The sequence below is a fragment of the Bombus vancouverensis genome, chromosome 4 (genome assembly GCF_051014615.1).
Source record: "Bombus vancouverensis nearcticus chromosome 4, iyBomVanc1_principal, whole genome shotgun sequence".
Lineage (NCBI taxonomy): Eukaryota > Metazoa > Arthropoda > Insecta > Hymenoptera > Apidae > Bombus > Bombus vancouverensis.
The window spans coordinates 13198243-13215957 of NC_134914.1; the positions used below are offsets into that span (position 1 = coordinate 13198243).

The 17715-nt window shown below is 35.3% G+C and overlaps 3 protein-coding genes across 10 annotated transcripts; 1 reads left to right on the forward strand and 2 right to left on the reverse strand.

The window, feature by feature from the left end:
• Window positions 1–513: 513 nt before the first annotated feature.
• On the reverse strand, window positions 514–7089 carry mop (tyrosine-protein phosphatase non-receptor type protein myopic). 2 transcript variants are annotated; one of them, XM_033333516.2, is made up of 10 exons: window positions 6883–7089; window positions 6494–6696; window positions 6099–6421; window positions 5884–5996; window positions 2491–5818; window positions 1900–2423; window positions 1349–1812; window positions 987–1285; window positions 760–906; window positions 514–701 (listed from the first exon to the last, which is right to left on the reverse strand). In XM_033333516.2, the coding sequence occupies exons 1-10, from the start codon at window positions 6967–6969 to the stop codon at window positions 577–579; spliced, it is 5613 nt and encodes a 1870-aa protein (XP_033189407.2). In that variant the 5' UTR covers window positions 6970–7089; the 3' UTR covers window positions 514–576. The 2 variants fall into 2 exon arrangements, with proteins under 2 accessions (XP_033189407.2, XP_076473799.1); XM_076617684.1 differs by lacking the exons at window positions 6494–6696; window positions 6883–7089 and having other exon boundaries at window positions 5884–6013; window positions 6099–6236.
• A 493-nt stretch (window positions 7090–7582) lies between these two features.
• On the forward strand, window positions 7583–12616 carry Pitslre (cyclin dependent kinase 11B pitslre). 3 transcript variants are annotated; one of them, XM_076618279.1, is made up of 9 exons: window positions 7583–7873; window positions 7944–7973; window positions 9534–9905; window positions 9974–10654; window positions 10742–11061; window positions 11145–11471; window positions 11536–11800; window positions 11882–12112; window positions 12194–12616. In XM_076618279.1, the coding sequence occupies exons 1-9, from the start codon at window positions 7773–7775 to the stop codon at window positions 12486–12488; spliced, it is 2622 nt and encodes an 873-aa protein (XP_076474394.1). In that variant the 5' UTR covers window positions 7583–7772; the 3' UTR covers window positions 12489–12616. The 3 variants fall into 3 exon arrangements, with proteins under 3 accessions (XP_076474394.1, XP_033189488.1, XP_033189489.1); XM_033333597.2 differs by lacking the exon at window positions 7944–7973; XM_033333598.2 differs by lacking the exons at window positions 7583–7873; window positions 7944–7973 and adding an exon at window positions 8632–9172.
• A 127-nt stretch (window positions 12617–12743) lies between these two features.
• Pdf (Pigment-dispersing factor) lies at window positions 12744–16928 on the reverse strand. Of its 5 annotated transcripts, none has more exons than XM_076618282.1 (5): window positions 16740–16928; window positions 14969–16422; window positions 13256–13394; window positions 13049–13175; window positions 12744–12977 (listed from the first exon to the last, which is right to left on the reverse strand). In XM_076618282.1, the coding sequence occupies exons 4-5, from the start codon at window positions 13172–13174 to the stop codon at window positions 12852–12854; spliced, it is 252 nt and encodes an 83-aa protein (XP_076474397.1). In that variant the 5' UTR covers window position 13175; window positions 13256–13394; window positions 14969–16422; window positions 16740–16928; the 3' UTR covers window positions 12744–12851. The 5 variants fall into 5 exon arrangements, with proteins under 5 accessions (XP_076474397.1, XP_033189484.1, XP_076474398.1 ...); XM_033333593.2 differs by adding an exon at window positions 13540–13720 and having other exon boundaries at window positions 14969–16928; XM_076618283.1 differs by having other exon boundaries at window positions 16214–16928.
• Window positions 16929–17715: the final 787 nt, after the last annotated feature.

Consider the following 17715-nt stretch of genomic DNA (forward strand, 5'->3'; position numbering starts at 1 on the left):
TTATATATATATATATATATATATATATATATATATATATATATATATATATATATCATAAACTCGAAAACTGTCAGAAACATCAGTAGTAGTATACGATGTAAAATAGTACTAATTGATTATAAAGTGATTTTGAATTGTGGTGCATGTATGTATGAACATATGTATATTAGGAATACGTATCAATTTATCATCCATATGCTTTAGAAACACATGCCTTATATCGTATGTTTTCTGGATGTGTATGGAAATATGTGATTTTCTGGTGAAGATGGAAATAAATGTAAACATACAGCATTTGTTTTTTATACATACATTTTATTCGATATATTTTACAGATTGTAAAACCATTAAAACTTAAAGATTATGAAACTCCTGAACCATAAGTGTCTTTTGTTTCAGAAATATTGTGTCATCTATGTGAATCAATACGAATTGCAATGTTTATACAATTACCATAATTATTTTACTCTTAGCAATATCGTTAATTTAAAAAACGTAGGAATGCAAACGTTCATTTAAATAATAAATTTATTGGCTGGTGCATAATAAAGTTTTACTTGCAAATTTATTTGATTATCTTCTAATAGACCATAGAGGATCCAGTTGACTTAGCGGATCAATTATTCCTTCTTTAGGTTTCTCTTGAATCGACGTCGTAGTTGAATGTATTGAATTAGCAGTAGAAGCTTTTTGTCGACCTAAAGTTTAAACAATATCATTAAACTATACTTTGTAAAAAATATTACTTTACAATACCTTGGTCAACATCTGATCGTTGGGTATTTATGCCAAGAGTTTGAAGGAAATCATCAGAAGGATGCATCTTCCTTGATGTTTTGTCCTTATTTCCCTTTAATCCTTCGAAATTCTCAAATGTCGAGCGAGTAGACGATAAAATTCCACCTAAATATGCGATAAGAAAATTTTATTTTGAATTAATTCGATCAAATCATATAAACAATTAGAGGAGAAATAGTTCTTACGTTTCATTAAAATGTCTTGAGCGTGGTATAATACCAACTGATACGCGAATAACAAGGACTCCTTATTTACAATTTGTTTACGGCACTTCAGAAGACCCTTGAATACAAGAGGTACATTGACTATTCCACAACCTGCACGTATATGGCATACTGTTGCTGCTGCTACTAGGAATAAGCTGCTTAGTGCTCCACCATCCAAACAATGCACCACCACTGGTTTTGTACAACGTCTCAGTGCTTGTTCTGTCATTACATCAGTTGAAAAAGTAAGCAGCGCACCTGGACTACTAGGAAAACCGCTGAAAAGTAAAAAAAAATTATATACATAAAATGATTGAATATTATTTATTTCGAAGACATACTTGGAAGGCCATGTGAGAAATTGCATGTGCACGACAGTCTTTTCTGAGTTCTTTTTAGTATTATGCACAGAAATAACTCTTTGGATGTAGGATACATGGTTTACTCTCTTTTTTAATGATATTGTAAAGCTACCAATGTTCAGAATATCTTCTTCGTTTATAGGCCAGTATATCTCTCCATTTAATTGTGCATCGGATACTAAACATGCAATTATTTCACTTTCTTGTTCCCATATCATCATCCAAAATACTTCTAATTTGTCCGGCAATGGTGCTTGAGTAATAATAAATGCTGTCGGTATCCATTGTGTAATTTCCATTATATGAGAAGCATTAATATAATTTGGAATATCTGTCGACGATATTTGTACCTTTGTTGTGTCATATGGGATACATTCCATTACTCTATTTTCCGAAGAATGAGCTAGCGCTACTGTACACGATTGTTTTCCACTTTCCCTTTCCTAAAATTCAAGTATATTATTTTGTAGTGCGATTAACAGAATAATATTTTACACTATACAAGTAATTTGGAATTCATATGATCCTACTTCAAATTCTTGGACTTCCTTCCATTTTATATCAAGATTAGTTGCTCCACTTAATGTTTTAACAAGTAAGCTATCTACAAATTTCTCATATTTTTCAACTTCATTTATAAACTTCTGCAATGCTACTGGATCCCCTAAAGGATCCTTTTTAGGTTGCACGTCATTGTACCACGTATCCCATACAATCTGCAAATTCTCGTTTTCCGTCTTATCTTCGACAGTAGTAGTGTCATTCGACTTTACTTTATCATCTTCACTAGCAGTATCTTTCGTTTCATCTTTTGTCGTATCTTTCATTACAGCTTCGTCTTGTGCATTGCTTTTATTGACAGGACGTACTTCTGGCACTAAAGGTGCATGATTTATAGTGACATCAAGGTCAGCAAGCAAGTCCACATTAGATTTCTCTGACATTGTAGCGGGTTTAGTAGGATTCGCGCTTGTCGTTGTATTAGTTCCATTGTTAGCAGCTTGCATGTATGTTTGATTGTAATTAGTGTAGTTTTCATTTCTATTAGAGGATGCTAGAAAAGTTAAACATAAAATTTAAATAATTGCAATGTTAATACAAGAAAATAGTTTGATATTTACCTTGAGTACTTTGCATTTGGAGACCATATGGTGTAGTGTAATAAATGTCAGCTACACCTTGAGGCTGATAAGTCTGTTCTGAATATTGAGAAGATGGAGTTTGACTAACCATAGAATTATTACTAGCATTTGTATATCTTGCACTACTTTCTTGTTGTTGGCATACATTGTTAATGCCGGTATTTATTTGCAGTGTTGATTCAGAAGGTTGCTGTGATACTTGAATTGATTGTGAAGTTTGAACATTACTAGGATTGTATTCATAACATTGATTGGTGGAGTTATAAGTGTATCCCATTTGGCCTTTATAAGATTCTGTCACTGGCATAGTTATTTGATTTCCTTGGATATAATTGTATCCTTGGTTGTATACATGAGAATAACCACCATACCCAGGGTACTGTTGTGGATATTGATATGCTTGTGTGTAACTTTGCATACTTGCCAAAGGCTTTGTATGACTTTGAATTATTTCTGTATTAGTAGAACAATTTGAGTATGCATATGTATTAGAAGTATCTGTAGGTAATATAGTTTGTGTATATGAAACACTGGCATGTTGCAAACCATGATAAGTATTAGGATAAGTTAAAGTGGTGTCACTAGCTGAGACTTGTGATCCATATTGGTATACTTTATCTGTATAAATTTGTTTAGTTTGTTCTGTACTACTCTGCTGTGGATATTGTACAGCATTGGAGCTGTGCAAGTTAGAAGAATATGAAGTCCCCATATTATTTACTGGAACAGTTAAAGAACTAGTAGAATAAACAGGTTGAGGAATGCTTGTATTCATATATTGTGTTTGCATATAGTGGCCAGAGGCAGGAATATTAGTCGTTTCGGATGTACTTGAATTCGATGTGACTTGTTGAGCATGTAACTCGGATGGATTATAATACATTGTACCAATGAAACTTTGAGTACATGAAACTTCACTTTGACTAATTTGAGGGAGGATATAGTTTTGCATTTGAGTATTATCCACTGGTAATACATGTTGACTGATAGTTGAAGCAGATTCTTGAGAAACAAATTTTTGTTGTGATTCAGGTATATATTGTTGCCCTTGTTGAGCCAGAGTAGTATAAAGCTGTGCTTGTACATCTGTTGTTTTATTAACTGTACTTGCTAGAGGCGCAGACGTTTGTGTCATCGATGTTTGAGGTATCTCAGCTGTAGTAACGCTAGTACTAGCAGTTTTATCAAAATTAGGAGGATATTGCTGTGCGATATTATATCCAGCATAATCAGCAGAAGGTTGGTAATTTTCATATTGTAATGTATTGGTAGGATAGTTATAAAGTGTTTGAGGATTAGCAGAATACTTATGCTGTCCATCTAAAGCTGTAGAAAATTGTCCATTGGATACAAAAGAATTTACTGGATACTGCACTGCAGTGTTTGCTGTCGTCCCAATTACTTGTGGATAAGTATTTACAGTATCTGAACTATTTACTTGCATATAGTTTTGGCTTAAAGCAGTATTTTCGTTATATGTTGAAATTTCATGTGTATAGGGTACATTCGTTTTGTAATCCGTATATGGTGTAGAATAATACTGCTGCATAGATTTCGTAGACGACATTGCATCCAACGTAGTCACTCCACTAGAATGCATTGCATTTTTATTCACTGCGTCATTCAAGTATGACTTTGTTGCTGCATCTATCTGAACTTGTTTACCTTGCTCTTTATATACATTATAATACTGATTTTGAATATTTTCCTGCCTGCTATTTAAATAATCCTTTAACTTAAGTCCACTTCCAGTTCGATTTCGACTCTGATCATAAATAGCAGCTGTTGTTGTATCAATCCTTTCTTGAGAATTTTTATTGCTATCCTGTGCAAGTATTTGTTCACGTTCTTCTTCTTGCACCTTACAAGTGCTTTTCACTCTTTGAAGTAATTTTGAGACATTTATTTCTAATTTCCTATAAAATTCGAGACCTTTGCTAGACTTTGCTAATAGGTCTTCATAAGCATCGTAAGATGCAATCAAAGAAGAAATAGTATGTTCTCGGCGTTTTAATATTTCTTCGACCCCTTTTCGTACATTAGCAGTTTGGGCATATGCATCTGTTAAAGCTGCTAAGATGTTATCTTGTGCAGCAAGATTTTGGTCTATCAATGTTACTAGAGTTTGATGTTTACTTAGTTGATCTGCAAATAAACGATCCAAGGGTCCAGAATCGGACGTGGCAGTAACTAGTAAGCGTGTTAGATCATCTTGTGAAATTGAATCTCGTAACTTTGCATGCAATTCGTTCCTCTGTCTACGCATTTCGTCAACTTTATTCAAAATGCGCCTTAGTTCCTTAGTATGCATTCGTTCTAATTCAATTGCGCTATGTGATTTTTCAGTATTTTGTTCTGATAGGTACGCACTTGGCGAAGGTATATGGGCCATAAGGTCAGCAAGCGGTTGAGAAAGTACTTTCAAATTTTTTACATGCATCGTTACTGCTTTATGAAGAGCATGATTACTTTCTGAAGCTTTATTATGAGCTTCTTCATATTTCTTAGCTTCTCTGGTTAAATCAGTGGCAACTATCGACGGAGGCCTCTTTCCAACCGTATCTTGATATTCTTTTTCTTTTTGTTCTTCATCAAGAAGAAGTTTCTTAATTTCTTTCAATATTTTTTCAACATCTTGGCTAGTATCCGATAATTTTCCCATTATATCGAGTAACTCTTGAATAATGTGTTGCTTTGCATTTAATGCTGCGCATCTTTCAACCAATTCATCAGGAAGAGGTAACCGCTCCCATTCCGTTGTTTGAGCATCGGGATCCCATAAACTCATATGTTCCAATTTTAAGGACGTTAAGTAGGTATTGAGTTGCTGATCTCTCTCTTCAATTTTGCTACCGACGGAACGTAATATTTTCGCTTTTTCTTCCGAATACAAAGAACTTGCTTCGTGCACTTTCATTGGTATTAACCTGGCAAATATATCAGGACCTGAAACTTCAGGATCATTGATGCTAAAAGATATTCCTTTAACTAAAGGAGCTCCCTTTACTGTAGGTAATGTTTCTTTTTCTGGTACTTCCTCGTGGTATATGTACTCATTTTCATTTTTAGCTGCTTTACGTTTCCCTTCTATCACGTCATTTGTAAATGTAAGTGCTTCTTCTATAGTTGCTTTTTCTCCAGGAATATTTGAATAAATTAATTGTGCTTCATTTAAGGAAGCTAATGCAGCATTATAAAATGCTACTCTTTCTCCCATCTTTCTTTGCTCCTCAGCAGCTAATCCTTGATATAAATATGTAACTGCTAAATGATAAGCTTTCTTGAATTTCAGGTAATGCTTCCAGCTCTGAAAAAGAATATTTTTAGAACAATGTTTCATTAATAACAGTAAGCAATATTTTTAAATTTTACCTTATAAATTTTAGTTCCAACGGTATCTGATATGGTTCCATCCTCACTTCCACCTTGTTCAAGTGTAGTTAATGCCAGATTGAAATAGTCCACTATCTGTCTCGCAACTTTTGCTACATGATACATATATCTTGTAGAATGATGTACAAGAGTAGACAATTAAAGCCACAAAAAATGTAATATATTTATGCAAATCTTATTTCTTTTATACTTACCTACGATTGTGGGTTTACGATTATCAAGCATACTTTTTTCTAATATACATTCTTGAGCTTGGGCTAAGCAAAGCTGGTGCATAAATGTCATAAGTTCTGGAGCTAAATCTACACCAGATGGCTGTGGGTAACTATTTTTTAAATGCTCAAACGCCCATGCTGCGCATTGAAAATGAGCACAAGCCATCTTCATCCCATCAGCTGATGTCCTTTCTGTAAGTGCTCCCAACTGAGTATGCATTGCACCAATATTATACAAGATAGAAATTATTTCAAAGCGAATATTTGCCAATGAGCAAACCATGTTTGCATATGTATCTCTCCTATTTAAAATAAAATACATTCAATTTTTTAATTCTAATGATAACTATTCATCACTATCTCAATTATTTTACCATGTGAATGTGACCGCTGCTATACCATCTTTTCCCATAGGAAATCTACTATGAAGAAAATGCAATTGACAATAATATCTTTTCAACAATGAACAACCAGCTACATCAATGGGTGGTCGTACAGCCACTGCACGTAAGCTTTCTAACTGATGTATTTCGTGTGTAAATGTTGCTGGATCTTTATTATAAAAATCACATATATACTAAAACAAAAAATGATTATAGCTCTAATTAGATTAATTGACAAACTGAAATAAATTAATGAATGATCACGCAGTTCATTTGCGAAATGGAAATATGGAATGACAATTTAAATTTGTAAATAATAAAAACAAAAATTGAGTATTTATGATAAAAAAGAAGTTGCAGTGTGATTTATTTATCCATACCTGCTTTAACTTTGGTCCAAACGTAGTAGGTTCTGGGCTAACTTTTAATTGAAACGATATCATCGGCAACCTCGGTACTGCTTCCATTGTAAATTACTCAGTAATATGTTATCTTCCCGAGGTTTCTAAAAACTGACATTTGATCATCTGTCAAACTTGTAGAAAATGGATTTAATCATGGAACATATTTTTCTTTATCACGTATATACTTACTTATGACGACTGAAGCGCCGTTTATGGGTAGATATTCATGTGTAAGAGTAATTCCATTTACAATATATAAAATATTTTTCTACAACTTACACATTATTTCAGGTAATATTTTACATTCGTTGCATCATTAATTACGATATAAAATATGAGATAGAATTAATTGAACTATGATACATATAGGGAAATTATTGGTCAAATAAAAATGCCTCTTGACGATAAGGCACACTGGAATTTGCTAACGGTTGTGTGTGTCTATAGAAAAAAATAAACATTGAATATGATGCATTAAATCTATCCTCGAGATACTATTTGTTTATTTTTCCGATTAATAAATGAACAGTGACAAAATTCGTTGCATTTTGGCGCTGCGGTTGTTGAAATAATGTGTTACGTATGTAACTAAATCTAGTGATAAATCTAGTGAATTTTTGTATTTCATGGTTGTTTTGTTCGTAACTATATACATAATTATGTATGGCGAAGCGCCATTAAGAAATGGACCTGATTAATTGTAATATGTAGCCGCTTGTAATTGCTTGTAATTGCTTGTAATTGCTTGTAATGTGTCAAAAAATAGGTTACTTTTGAACCGTTAGATTTCTAAAGTTAAGACACATACATTTTTGGATTATACGTGTCGAAAACTATCATAATATATAAAAGAAGTCAATCATTTTATGTCCTCTAAAGTAAAGTACAGCTTTGACATGGATATTGATAATCAAAGTGAAGATGGAGAAATAAAGAAAAGCCCTTTAAAGGATATGGACGATTTCAGGTATAAAATTACACGATGCTTTGTTAACTAACTAACCTCAATTCTCAAACTGCATTTTTAAAATAATAAGATCTTTTCTTAATACAGGTTGTTTCAGAAAGTTAGTGCCAAACTTCAACTCAGGAATATGCAGTACTCCTTAAAACAAACAAAAATATTTTAATAAACGTGGATCCAAATATTATTAGTTTTGGAGTTACAAATCATTTTTAATTATGAGCTTGTAACAACATAAGAGATTTTATTGCATATGTATCTACAACTTATGGAGTAAATTATGAAATTAAGCATACTGATATCATCTAACGACAATGGCAGAAGAATGTACTTTATCGTTTTATTGTTTGTGTACCATTTATGTGATTATAGAGTTATTCTACAGTTTAGTTTACATTATTTAATAGTCCTATGAAGAAATATACTGAATTGTGTGTTGAAATGAAAGGAAATTCTATGGAACATATGCTGTAGACAGAGGTAGATAATACTTTATTGATTAAAACATTTTATAACTCTAAAATTAATATTTGGACTCATGTTTAAGCTCTTGAGGTTTGACGTCAACTTTCTGGAATACTCTGTATATGCATTTGTACTGCTAGAAAGAAGTCTTATAGGGGAAGTATGAGTTTCATTGGTTATTTCTAACACATTTAGTGCAGTTATAAAGATAAGCACACGTATTGACAGAAAGTTTCATATATAAATAAAACAATATAGCAACATGTGATGGTAAGTAATGGAGAACAGTACCTCCTTTGCCTTTGTCCTGCTATAGACTTCTTTTCAGTAGTGCATATATGTACATATTGTTTTTTTTTACTTTTTGAATAAAGAAAAATAAGGTAATAGTGAGCAGTTTGGTGTGTGTCTATGATTGTTTTCAAACTTTAGTATATTATAAAGGATTGTTTAGAGAAGCAAAGTATCACAAAAAACAGAGTTGTGAACAAGTATAAATACTTTTAATTTGACTATAAAACTAAACCTAAACCTAATCTCTAACTATATGAGAGAAATTGAATCGGAACTAAACATTAAACAGGTAAAAGAGGAGTTTAATTTAATATTTATTAATAAAATAGTCACAAGAAAGAAAATAACAATACATGTAACAAATATACAAAAAATGGAACTTAATAATCATCTTTGTTGCTAACAGTATCTAGCTATTTCAGCTGATCTGTGTTTGACGACCACTGTATGACGTTTCGACGACTGTTCAATTTTAATTTAGCTCTAGTGGACGAATCGCGAAATACAAATGACAAAATTTAATACGGTTTGGACTAGATTGAGGTTAGTTTAGGATTAGGTTTAAAGTAAAATTAAAAATACTTATAATTGTTTGCGACACTTTTTTCGTAATATTTTGCTTCCTTAAGTAGTTCCTTTTAATATACTAAAGTTTGAAAACAATCAAACCTACCAAATTGCTCACTATTAGCGAAAATAAGTTTCAATATGTATTTAATAATATCTAATATGTCGTTAAGTTCTAATAATAATATTTTTCATTATTGACCTGTCTTTTTTTTAAGTTAGATATGTTGTACATGCATTGCACGTATATATCAAATGAAAAAAAAAACATACATATTCTGCCAAATCAGTTTTGTATGCTTAAGCATTAGTTGTTTTGAGAAAAATATATTTAAAGTTTTTCAGAGGAGGATGGGGGAGATACAGCAGACTCTTTGGATATAAAACCACCACAGGCTGTAGTCCGACATCACAAATCTAATTCATCACGAAGAAGAGACAAACACAGTGATAGAAGAGATCGTAGGGAAGAAAAGGAAAGAAAATCTAGACATCATGATCGTGGGGAGGATAGACATAGAGATAAACATAGACACCGTAGGCATGGTGTTGATATTTTGGAAAGATCAGAGCGTTCAGAAGGTTCCAAAAGAGATAGGGAAAGGCTTGAAAGGCTAGAAAGAATGGAAAGTCATAGAGATAGAGAGTCTAGACATGATAGGAAAGAAAGAAGTACAGGAGACCGTGTTTTGGAGGATCTGAGAGAAAGGTATGCAATATCTCACATTTACGTTGACAAATAAAGCTATATTTTCTATTAATATGTCTAACTTACAGATTATTGGATAAGAGAAGGGAAAGACGAGAAGATTCGCGAGACATTCGGGATTACAAAGTGGAAACTCGTCGCGAGATTCGTTTGGACGATACTCGGGAATTACGCGAATCGCGTGAGCGTAGAGATATACGGTTGGAAGATATGCGAGAACGTCGCGAGACTCGTACTATCGATGATATTAGAGAACGACGTGAAATTCGAATGGAGGAACATAGGCATATGAGAGTATTGGAAGAGCAGTACTCTGAAACTGAGTTAATGGAACGGCCCGAAAGAAGTGAGAAACGTCATAAAAGATCACATAAACATGATCGACTTCGTGAAAGAGACAGAGAAAAAGCAGAACGCGAAAAAGAACATAGAGAAAAACAATTGCGTGAAGCGATGGAAATTGTCACGGAAGAACCAGATGATATGGAAATTAATGAAATACCGATACAGCCGAAGGATCCGAAAGAAATGACCGAACAGGAACTTAGGAAAGAAAGGTTACTGGAAGCGGATAGAGAAATGGCGAGGAGAAAAGAAGTCTCTAGATTAGAGTTGGAAGCGCGACGAATGAAAAGAGGGGAAAAACGACCTCTAAGCCCAGACAACAATCAAGATCCATCTATCGTGGAATTATCGGACGAGAGTCCGAGTCCTGCTCGTTCGGATGAAGTTCGTTCTAAATCTGTGGAGTAAGGATTAAGGCATAATATCTGTTGTAATCGATATCATGATATTCTATTTTTGATTTCTAAAACACCTTGGTTATTTGTTTACAGATCTAGACATTCATCCGACGGAGAAAGAAGTATGCGCGAGAGGTCCTCCGATAGACATTCTTCCGACTCATCCGAATCTAGCAGCGATGATGACGATGAATCTAATGATTCAAATAAAGGTTCTAACGCCGATTCTAATGATGGTTCCGATTACAATAATCCAAGCCCCTTATCTGTTGATCGGTTGGCGAAGTCTGATCACTCTGACGGAGAATCGCCTGGACACGTAGATTCAAACGGCGCGTCTAAGAATGTAGAAGAAGAAGAAAAAAAGGAAGACGAAGAGCCTGAATTACCTCCATATTTGCCAGCAATTCAAGGTGCGTAATTGAATTTGTTTATTTGATTTGTTTATTTGTTTGTTTGATTTTCGTGTTGTGCAATAAACTTTTTGGCGTTTCAGGTTGTAGAAGTGTAGAAGAATTTCAGTGTTTAAATCGTATTGAGGAAGGTACATACGGTGTAGTGTACAGAGCACGTGATAAACGTACAGATGAAATCGTTGCTTTGAAACGTTTAAAAATGGAGAAAGAAAAGGAAGGTTTTCCGATTACCAGTCTCAGAGAAATAAATACTCTGCTGAAAGCTCAGCATCCAAATATCGTTACTGTTCGAGAAATAGTTGTTGGTAGCAATATGGATAAGATATTTATCGTAATGGATTATGTTGAGCATGATTTAAAATCGTTAATGGAAACGATGAAACAAAAGAAACAAGTTTTTATACCAGGTAAATATGACGAAATAATTGTATTATTGATAAAAGAAATAAAATATGAATATTTTGTCCACAGGAGAAGTTAAATGTCTTATGCAACAATTATTACGAGCAGTTGCTCATTTACACGATAATTGGATACTTCATCGAGATTTGAAAACATCGAATTTGTTACTAAGTCACCGAGGTATTTTGAAAGTTGGTGATTTTGGTTTAGCACGAGAATACGGTTCTCCTTTAAGACAATATACTCCGATTGTAGTAACACTTTGGTACAGAGCTCCTGAATTGCTACTAAGTGGAAAGGAATATAGCACTCCTATCGATATGTGGTCGGTGGGGTAAGAAAAAATATTATAGAATCAGTATTTTTTTCATTTAAATATGTTTGCGTTATCAGTGATATTATATGTTTCTTCCAGATGCATTTTTGCCGAATTATTAAGAATGGAGGCACTCTTCCCAGGTAAATCCGAAATTGATCAATTAAACAGGATATTCAAGGAATTAGGTACACCAAATGATCGAATATGGCCTGGATATAGCAAACTGCCGATGGTGCAGAAAATTCCATTCGCTCATTATCCCGTAAACAATCTGAGACAACGTTTCAGCTTATCTTTATCAGATTTAGGCATCGAGTTATTAAATAAGTATGATTCTTTAAGTAATGTTTTTTAAATCTAACGTCGTTTTTCTTTTTTCGTTAACTTAAAACAAATTTTTCTTTTTAGGTTTCTCACGTACGATCCTCAACAACGAATTTCGGCAGAGGATGCTTTAAAACATGGCTACTTTACAGAAGCACCGTTACCAATAGATCCACAAATGTTTCCTACATGGCCAGCCAAGTCAGAACTTGGTGTACGAACAGCGAATGCTTCACCAAAACCACCAAGCGGCGGGAGGGAGTACAAACAATTAGGAGACGGAGACGATGCTGATCTAAGCAACTCCGGTTTTCACATGGGTCTTACCGAAGGCGGTAGACAACCACCAATTGGCGGCGGATTCCATTTAAAATTTTGAACATATGCGAAGAATTCTTAATCGAACTAGAATTATTGTTTTTCTACAGAATGAAGTTTGTACATCAATTTCGAAATATTTATTTGCATTTGAAATTGTATCAAATGAATAAAAAATTAAATAATTAACATTGTTCGTGTTTTTTATTTCGTAGCTAACTAAACCTTATCTTTCATACGGGCTTTATTTTATGTAACAGTTGATACTTTTTGTTGCCAGGAAGAGATAGTTGATTAGAAGACCTCCAACAAGAACTTAATTCTATTGAGTTTATTGAGTTTAATACATTATAGGCTTAAAAGATTCTTTGAAATGTATACATTCGATAAAGCGTAGCTTCATTATCAAAGAATTTCAGCAATTTTATTTTCCAGCGTTGTTCATATTTTTCGGTAGACCTAGCAGCGAGTTTATGAGTTCAGAGTTGCGTTTAGAATGACAGAGGCAGGGTGGCAACATCAGCAGTCTTGCAAATTGTAAATCATTATTCTAGAAACACGTTTCACATATTTATTAGCATCGTTAAAACTAAACAGAAGTGGTATTTTATATTTTCTTACCATTCCTCTGCCGTATGGAAGATTCAACCCCAACAGATTCCTATAAGAATCTTCAGTTGTTCCCAGTATTTGGTACGTGATTCCCAGCATCACAAGTAAGATCAGCACGTATTTTACCGGTGTCATACTTCGTATACAAATACATGTGAAAATGATTAATTACCCTCCTTAATTTAGTTTCCAATTTAAACAATTTTATACAATTACCTGTTCTCCGTAATTGATGCAAGTGCAAGTACTGTTTCTGTTAGCCGGGTAAAGCGGAATTGCCCTGAGAGCTGCAAGCTGCGGTACTTTTATACGGGTGATGCTCGTGGGGGTTGAAATCTGGCCACGACAGACGGATCTGTGAATGACAGTTATCTCCTTGAGGAAATATCGAAGAAATTCATCCATTTTCTTTTTCAATTATTATATAAGCTCTAGCATTGTTTATGACAGAGTTTTTAATCCACCTGGTGGGCAGAGGATACGTTTCCTCTCCTTCTTACTTTAGAAATAACTTTCTGATGACATATCATTTCATCATAATATTTCTTCACAGCATCACGACGAATCGAAATTTCCGAAGATTATTATTTTTTCATCCAAAGATGTTGGCCATGGATTTCTTGGACACCTTGATCCTTCTGCTTAATTTTCCATGATGGTTCACCATTCTCCCAAAACTTCCTAAAAGGTTCCCCTTTTTGCTTTTTTTTTTCGCAACAACATCCTCTTTGAGAATATTATCTTTTACGTATAATAAATTTAACACACAGGTGTGACGAAAGTAATGACGATTGTGACGGATATAAAGGAAGCGATAGGACTAGCAAGAGTACCAATATGCTCCTATTAATATGCATTATTTTCATCATTACTATTATTCTGGGTCATTGACGCTCCTCCTAAGTTGCCTTACATATTGAAAGAGCAGATCAAAGTCGAGTAAGAATCTTACCGAAGGTATTGGCATTCACAAACACGCAGTGCATGAACGTCTTATCTACATTTACGACGCACTGCTTTCCAGTTAACGATACGATAACGCAAACATATGGAATTTATGTATACATTTACGTTGTAGAAGAATATCGGAGCTCTCAGGTGTTCAATTTTACGATTATTTACAATGTCTTTTGCTTTTCGCTCATTAGCGACGCCTCGCGCGATTTCTCCCTTGGCCTCCCTTTGCAGACGAGCACGAGAAAAGTTGCCTTAATCCTTAAAGGACGAGGCCTCGAGAGGATGTCTTATTTGGACGAATTTAAGAATGCCAATCGTATATTGTAATCTCAAGATATATGGTAATATGTTTCGTTTCTGTCTCGTTAACGGCGTTTCGTGCGATCTCTCATGTTCTCGCTTCCCTCTGCGGAGGAACAAGAGGAAACTTTCGTTAATTCTTAAAAGACGAAACTTCGGAAGGATGTTCTATTGGAACGAATTGAAAAATTACATTGTAATTTCGTACGTGAAACGTATAAAGATCGTAATCGTAATAAATCACAATGGCAAAGTAATGCAATCTTATTATACAGTTCCAATAATTAAGGAATTGTATTTATTCATGAGACGCCTACACGAAGATGAAGAGCGATAAATAACGAAGATAGGTTCGATATCCTTCGCGGTTGGGCAGTTACGAGAGAATAGAGGGGAAGAATGTGAGGACAAAGGAAAACGAAAAAGTAAAAGAAAGAGAAGGAAAGAGGAAGGAGAGGAAGAGAGCCTAGAGTTCCAAGAGTCCATACACGATAATCGAAATCTTTGTAACCTGGGATAGGTGTGGGTCACTAACCAGCAACCGGCAGAAAGCTGGCTTGAGACTGGTACCGTGGCCTTGATTCTTTCTTAAGACCCTTCAATCCAAACTTGAAGGCATGTGTCGCGTGTCGATCATGTTACAATTCAGTTTTCCTCATACGCCAGGCTTACCTTATACGTTGCGTCGGTTCTTCGAAAATCACCAAGCAATCTTCCTTAGCTATTTATCCCTATCCCTAGAAATCTCTTTTGTAGAACTCTGCCTTTTCTTTCGCTTTGCTTCTGTAACTGGAATTCGTCGTGGAATAATTAACACCATTGATGATGTAATTAAAAGCTGTTTGATTTCTTCGCTACAAGTAACGTAACTTTAATTGACGAATGGATTCCCGTGGCTTTCCCAAGGATTCCACTCCTTTCCAACACGTGTTGTGTAAATCACACAGGCGATGTAATTGGAAACATCGGCACACGGTCGTTTTGGCCTCCCGAATTATCTATTGGCCTCCTGTTAATAGCTTTCTCGTGTACATATCCGTGGCAAAATATTAAACGATCGTCCAAGCTGAGATTTCTAGGAGGAAAGATGCATTAATGGTTTCTATTAGTTACACCAGACAATGTATTATTCTATTGGGTCAAGGCTGGCGAAGAATCATGGAATCACGTCAAATTTCGTTGGTCATCCTCCATACTTTCCCTTTCTCAAGTTTTCAATTTCTATTATTTTTTTCGTGAAACCAGCGCGCTATTGATCGTATCTCGCGGCTAGATAGAAGATAAGAATCCTTGTAAGAGGGACGACGGTACGTGTCTGTGTACGAATTTTCTATCCATCATATATACAATTTTGTCATACGACGTTTCTTGCCGTGTGACTTAATTATGCATTCCGTTTAGCCGTTAAAGCGCTTTAACAGGTTTTACGTACGAAAAACTCATACAACCTGTATCGAAACACATTTGACTTCCCGATGCCAATGAACTTCAAAGACTACGTCAATAATCCGTTCCCGTCGTTCTGGCCCCTGGTCCTCGAACGCAAACTGGATCTTTCACGCCGAATTCGTTTGGGGAACGAAGAACAATTAATCGATTGGCATTCTGAAATTTGAATACTTGTCCCGTCTAGCTCCTCCTAGCTACGCATCTGTCTCCGTTCCACCGCTTTTGTTCTCTCGTTTCATCGAGAAACCTCACCTTCCCTCGTCTTTCACCGAATCTAATCGCGGATCGACGGCCTGGAAGCCGGTACGTTCGTTACTTAAATTTTGGTTTTAGCGTAAATGATCTTCCACTCTTTTTCTCTTCCTTTCGCCGTTAGAAAGCAAACAAGCCGATAAAACAACCGGTTGCAAGTTCAAGGCGAATCGGCTATTCCATAAAGTGCCTTATTTTTAGGATTCTTGGGGATACCTGTGCCGCCACGATCGATTCCCAAATTCTCCAATGGGACGAGTCTCTTCTTTGCTTGACTTCCAACTCGCTACTTTTTCTTTCTTCGCCACTAAACTCGACACAAAGGTTTGGAAGCCTTCGTTCCTTAACGATCCTATCCACGTTATCCTTTTTTCCCTTGCCGTTCTGCCGCTTTATCGCCCGGGCTTTTATCTAACACGCGAAAGCTATAACAACGAGAAATTCATCGATTCGTGGAATTAATAAAATTTTGTTTTTCTGAACTTGCATGCCAGGAGGTCGCGACTCAAGGATTGTAACGTAACGGAGGCGTATCTCTCGTTGCCAGTTTATCGAAAGAAATATTTTGTGTTATTCAAAAACTCGTGTCTAGCTTGATTAAAAAAAGAAAAAAAAAAAAAAAGAATTGCAGAGACAGTCGAGTTGAATTTTTTTTCCGGGTATATATAGGTATTTCGATATCTGGCACACGCTGTTCCGTCGATAATAAATTTGCAAATTACGATCGTAAGCATTAAATTACGATTCGTGGCGGAAGCATTCACGGCAACGGGTTTCCAGTATCATTGAAACCAAGGTGTACTAAACGGAGAACGAGTATGGCATTCGTAACGGATCGCGCTATCCTAGAGACACAGTATCATACTAATCAGCCCTAGCGCAAACCAAAACACTACTGCATGGGATATTGTTGCGCGGACACGATACGATAACGCTTCCACTTGTACTCGAACTGATAATGCGCTTGTTTATCACAATGCACTAATTTAGTGATCTACTGGGAATCGTCGTACTTTTTTGCGGCAGTTAACGCGTCGCAATGGAGCGGAACGGACGCAGTTATAAATTGTAAGTTCATTCAATTCGAATTTCCGGCGTGAACAGTTCTATCGCAGTGGTAAAGCGATATGCGAAATTGTCAAGAGTAGCATGTATATCGCATATCTACTTCGACAGCGTCAGAAGCCAAAATAATTTAGTTAAAAGAATACCAAAGGAGGATTTCCAGGACTAAGGATGGAAAATTACAAAGATAATACTTGTTGACCATCGTTCGTTAAAGTCGATTCTTCCCATGCAATATTATGTATTTAGCTAGAGTATTAGATCGAGTCGTGTTACTATACGACGAATAATAATTAAATAGAAAAAGAAAACGGTAAATTACGGTATACACGCGTATCTTTTTAAAACAACCTATATCCGAGTTCTAATGAGAGACTTGAAGCATTCGTTTCATTCGATAAAGCATCATCGAAAAAGGCATTACTGCTAATCGGATTCGTTTCACGAAACTATTGCACGAGATAAGGGTTAAAGGAGAAACGAAAATGGCTATACGTATGTGGCGGGGAAAGATAAAGTCATATATATCGAGATTAGAAGCTACGAAACCGTGGAGATGCAAGTTAAGGTGCAGGATCACGCACACAAAATCGCTGCACGGTGTGTCGTTGCTTCGAGACAAGGCGTATCGCGCCGCGTTCAGAATTGGTGTA

Bases quoted from the DNA above. Each gene is read 5' to 3' on its own strand.
- Pitslre (XM_076618279.1), top strand. From the start codon at position 7,773: ATGTCCTCTAAAGTAAAGTACAGCTTTGACATGGATATTGATAATCAA. The intron at 9,906-9,973 runs GTATGCAATATC...TCTAACTTACAG, and splicing joins TTGGAGGATCTGAGAGAAAG to ATTATTGGATAAGAGAAGGG. The intron at 12,113-12,193 runs GTATGATTCTTT...TTTTCTTTTTAG, and splicing joins GGCATCGAGTTATTAAATAA to GTTTCTCACGTACGATCCTC.
- Pdf (XM_076618282.1), bottom strand. From the start codon at position 13,174: ATGACACCGGTAAAATACGTGCTGATCTTACTTGTGATGCTGGGAATC. The intron at 12,978-13,048 runs GTAAGAAAATAT...ACGTGTTTCTAG, and splicing joins TTCCATACGGCAGAGGAATG to AATAATGATTTACAATTTGC.
- mop (XM_033333516.2), bottom strand. From the start codon at position 6,969: ATGGAAGCAGTACCGAGGTTGCCGATGATATCGTTTCAATTAAAAGTT. The intron at 6,697-6,882 runs GTATGGATAAAT...TTTTTGTTTTAG, and splicing joins TTGGACCAAAGTTAAAGCAG to TATATATGTGATTTTTATAA. The intron at 907-986 runs GTAAGAACTATT...TCGCATATTTAG, and splicing joins TCAAGACATTTTAATGAAAC to GTGGAATTTTATCGTCTACT.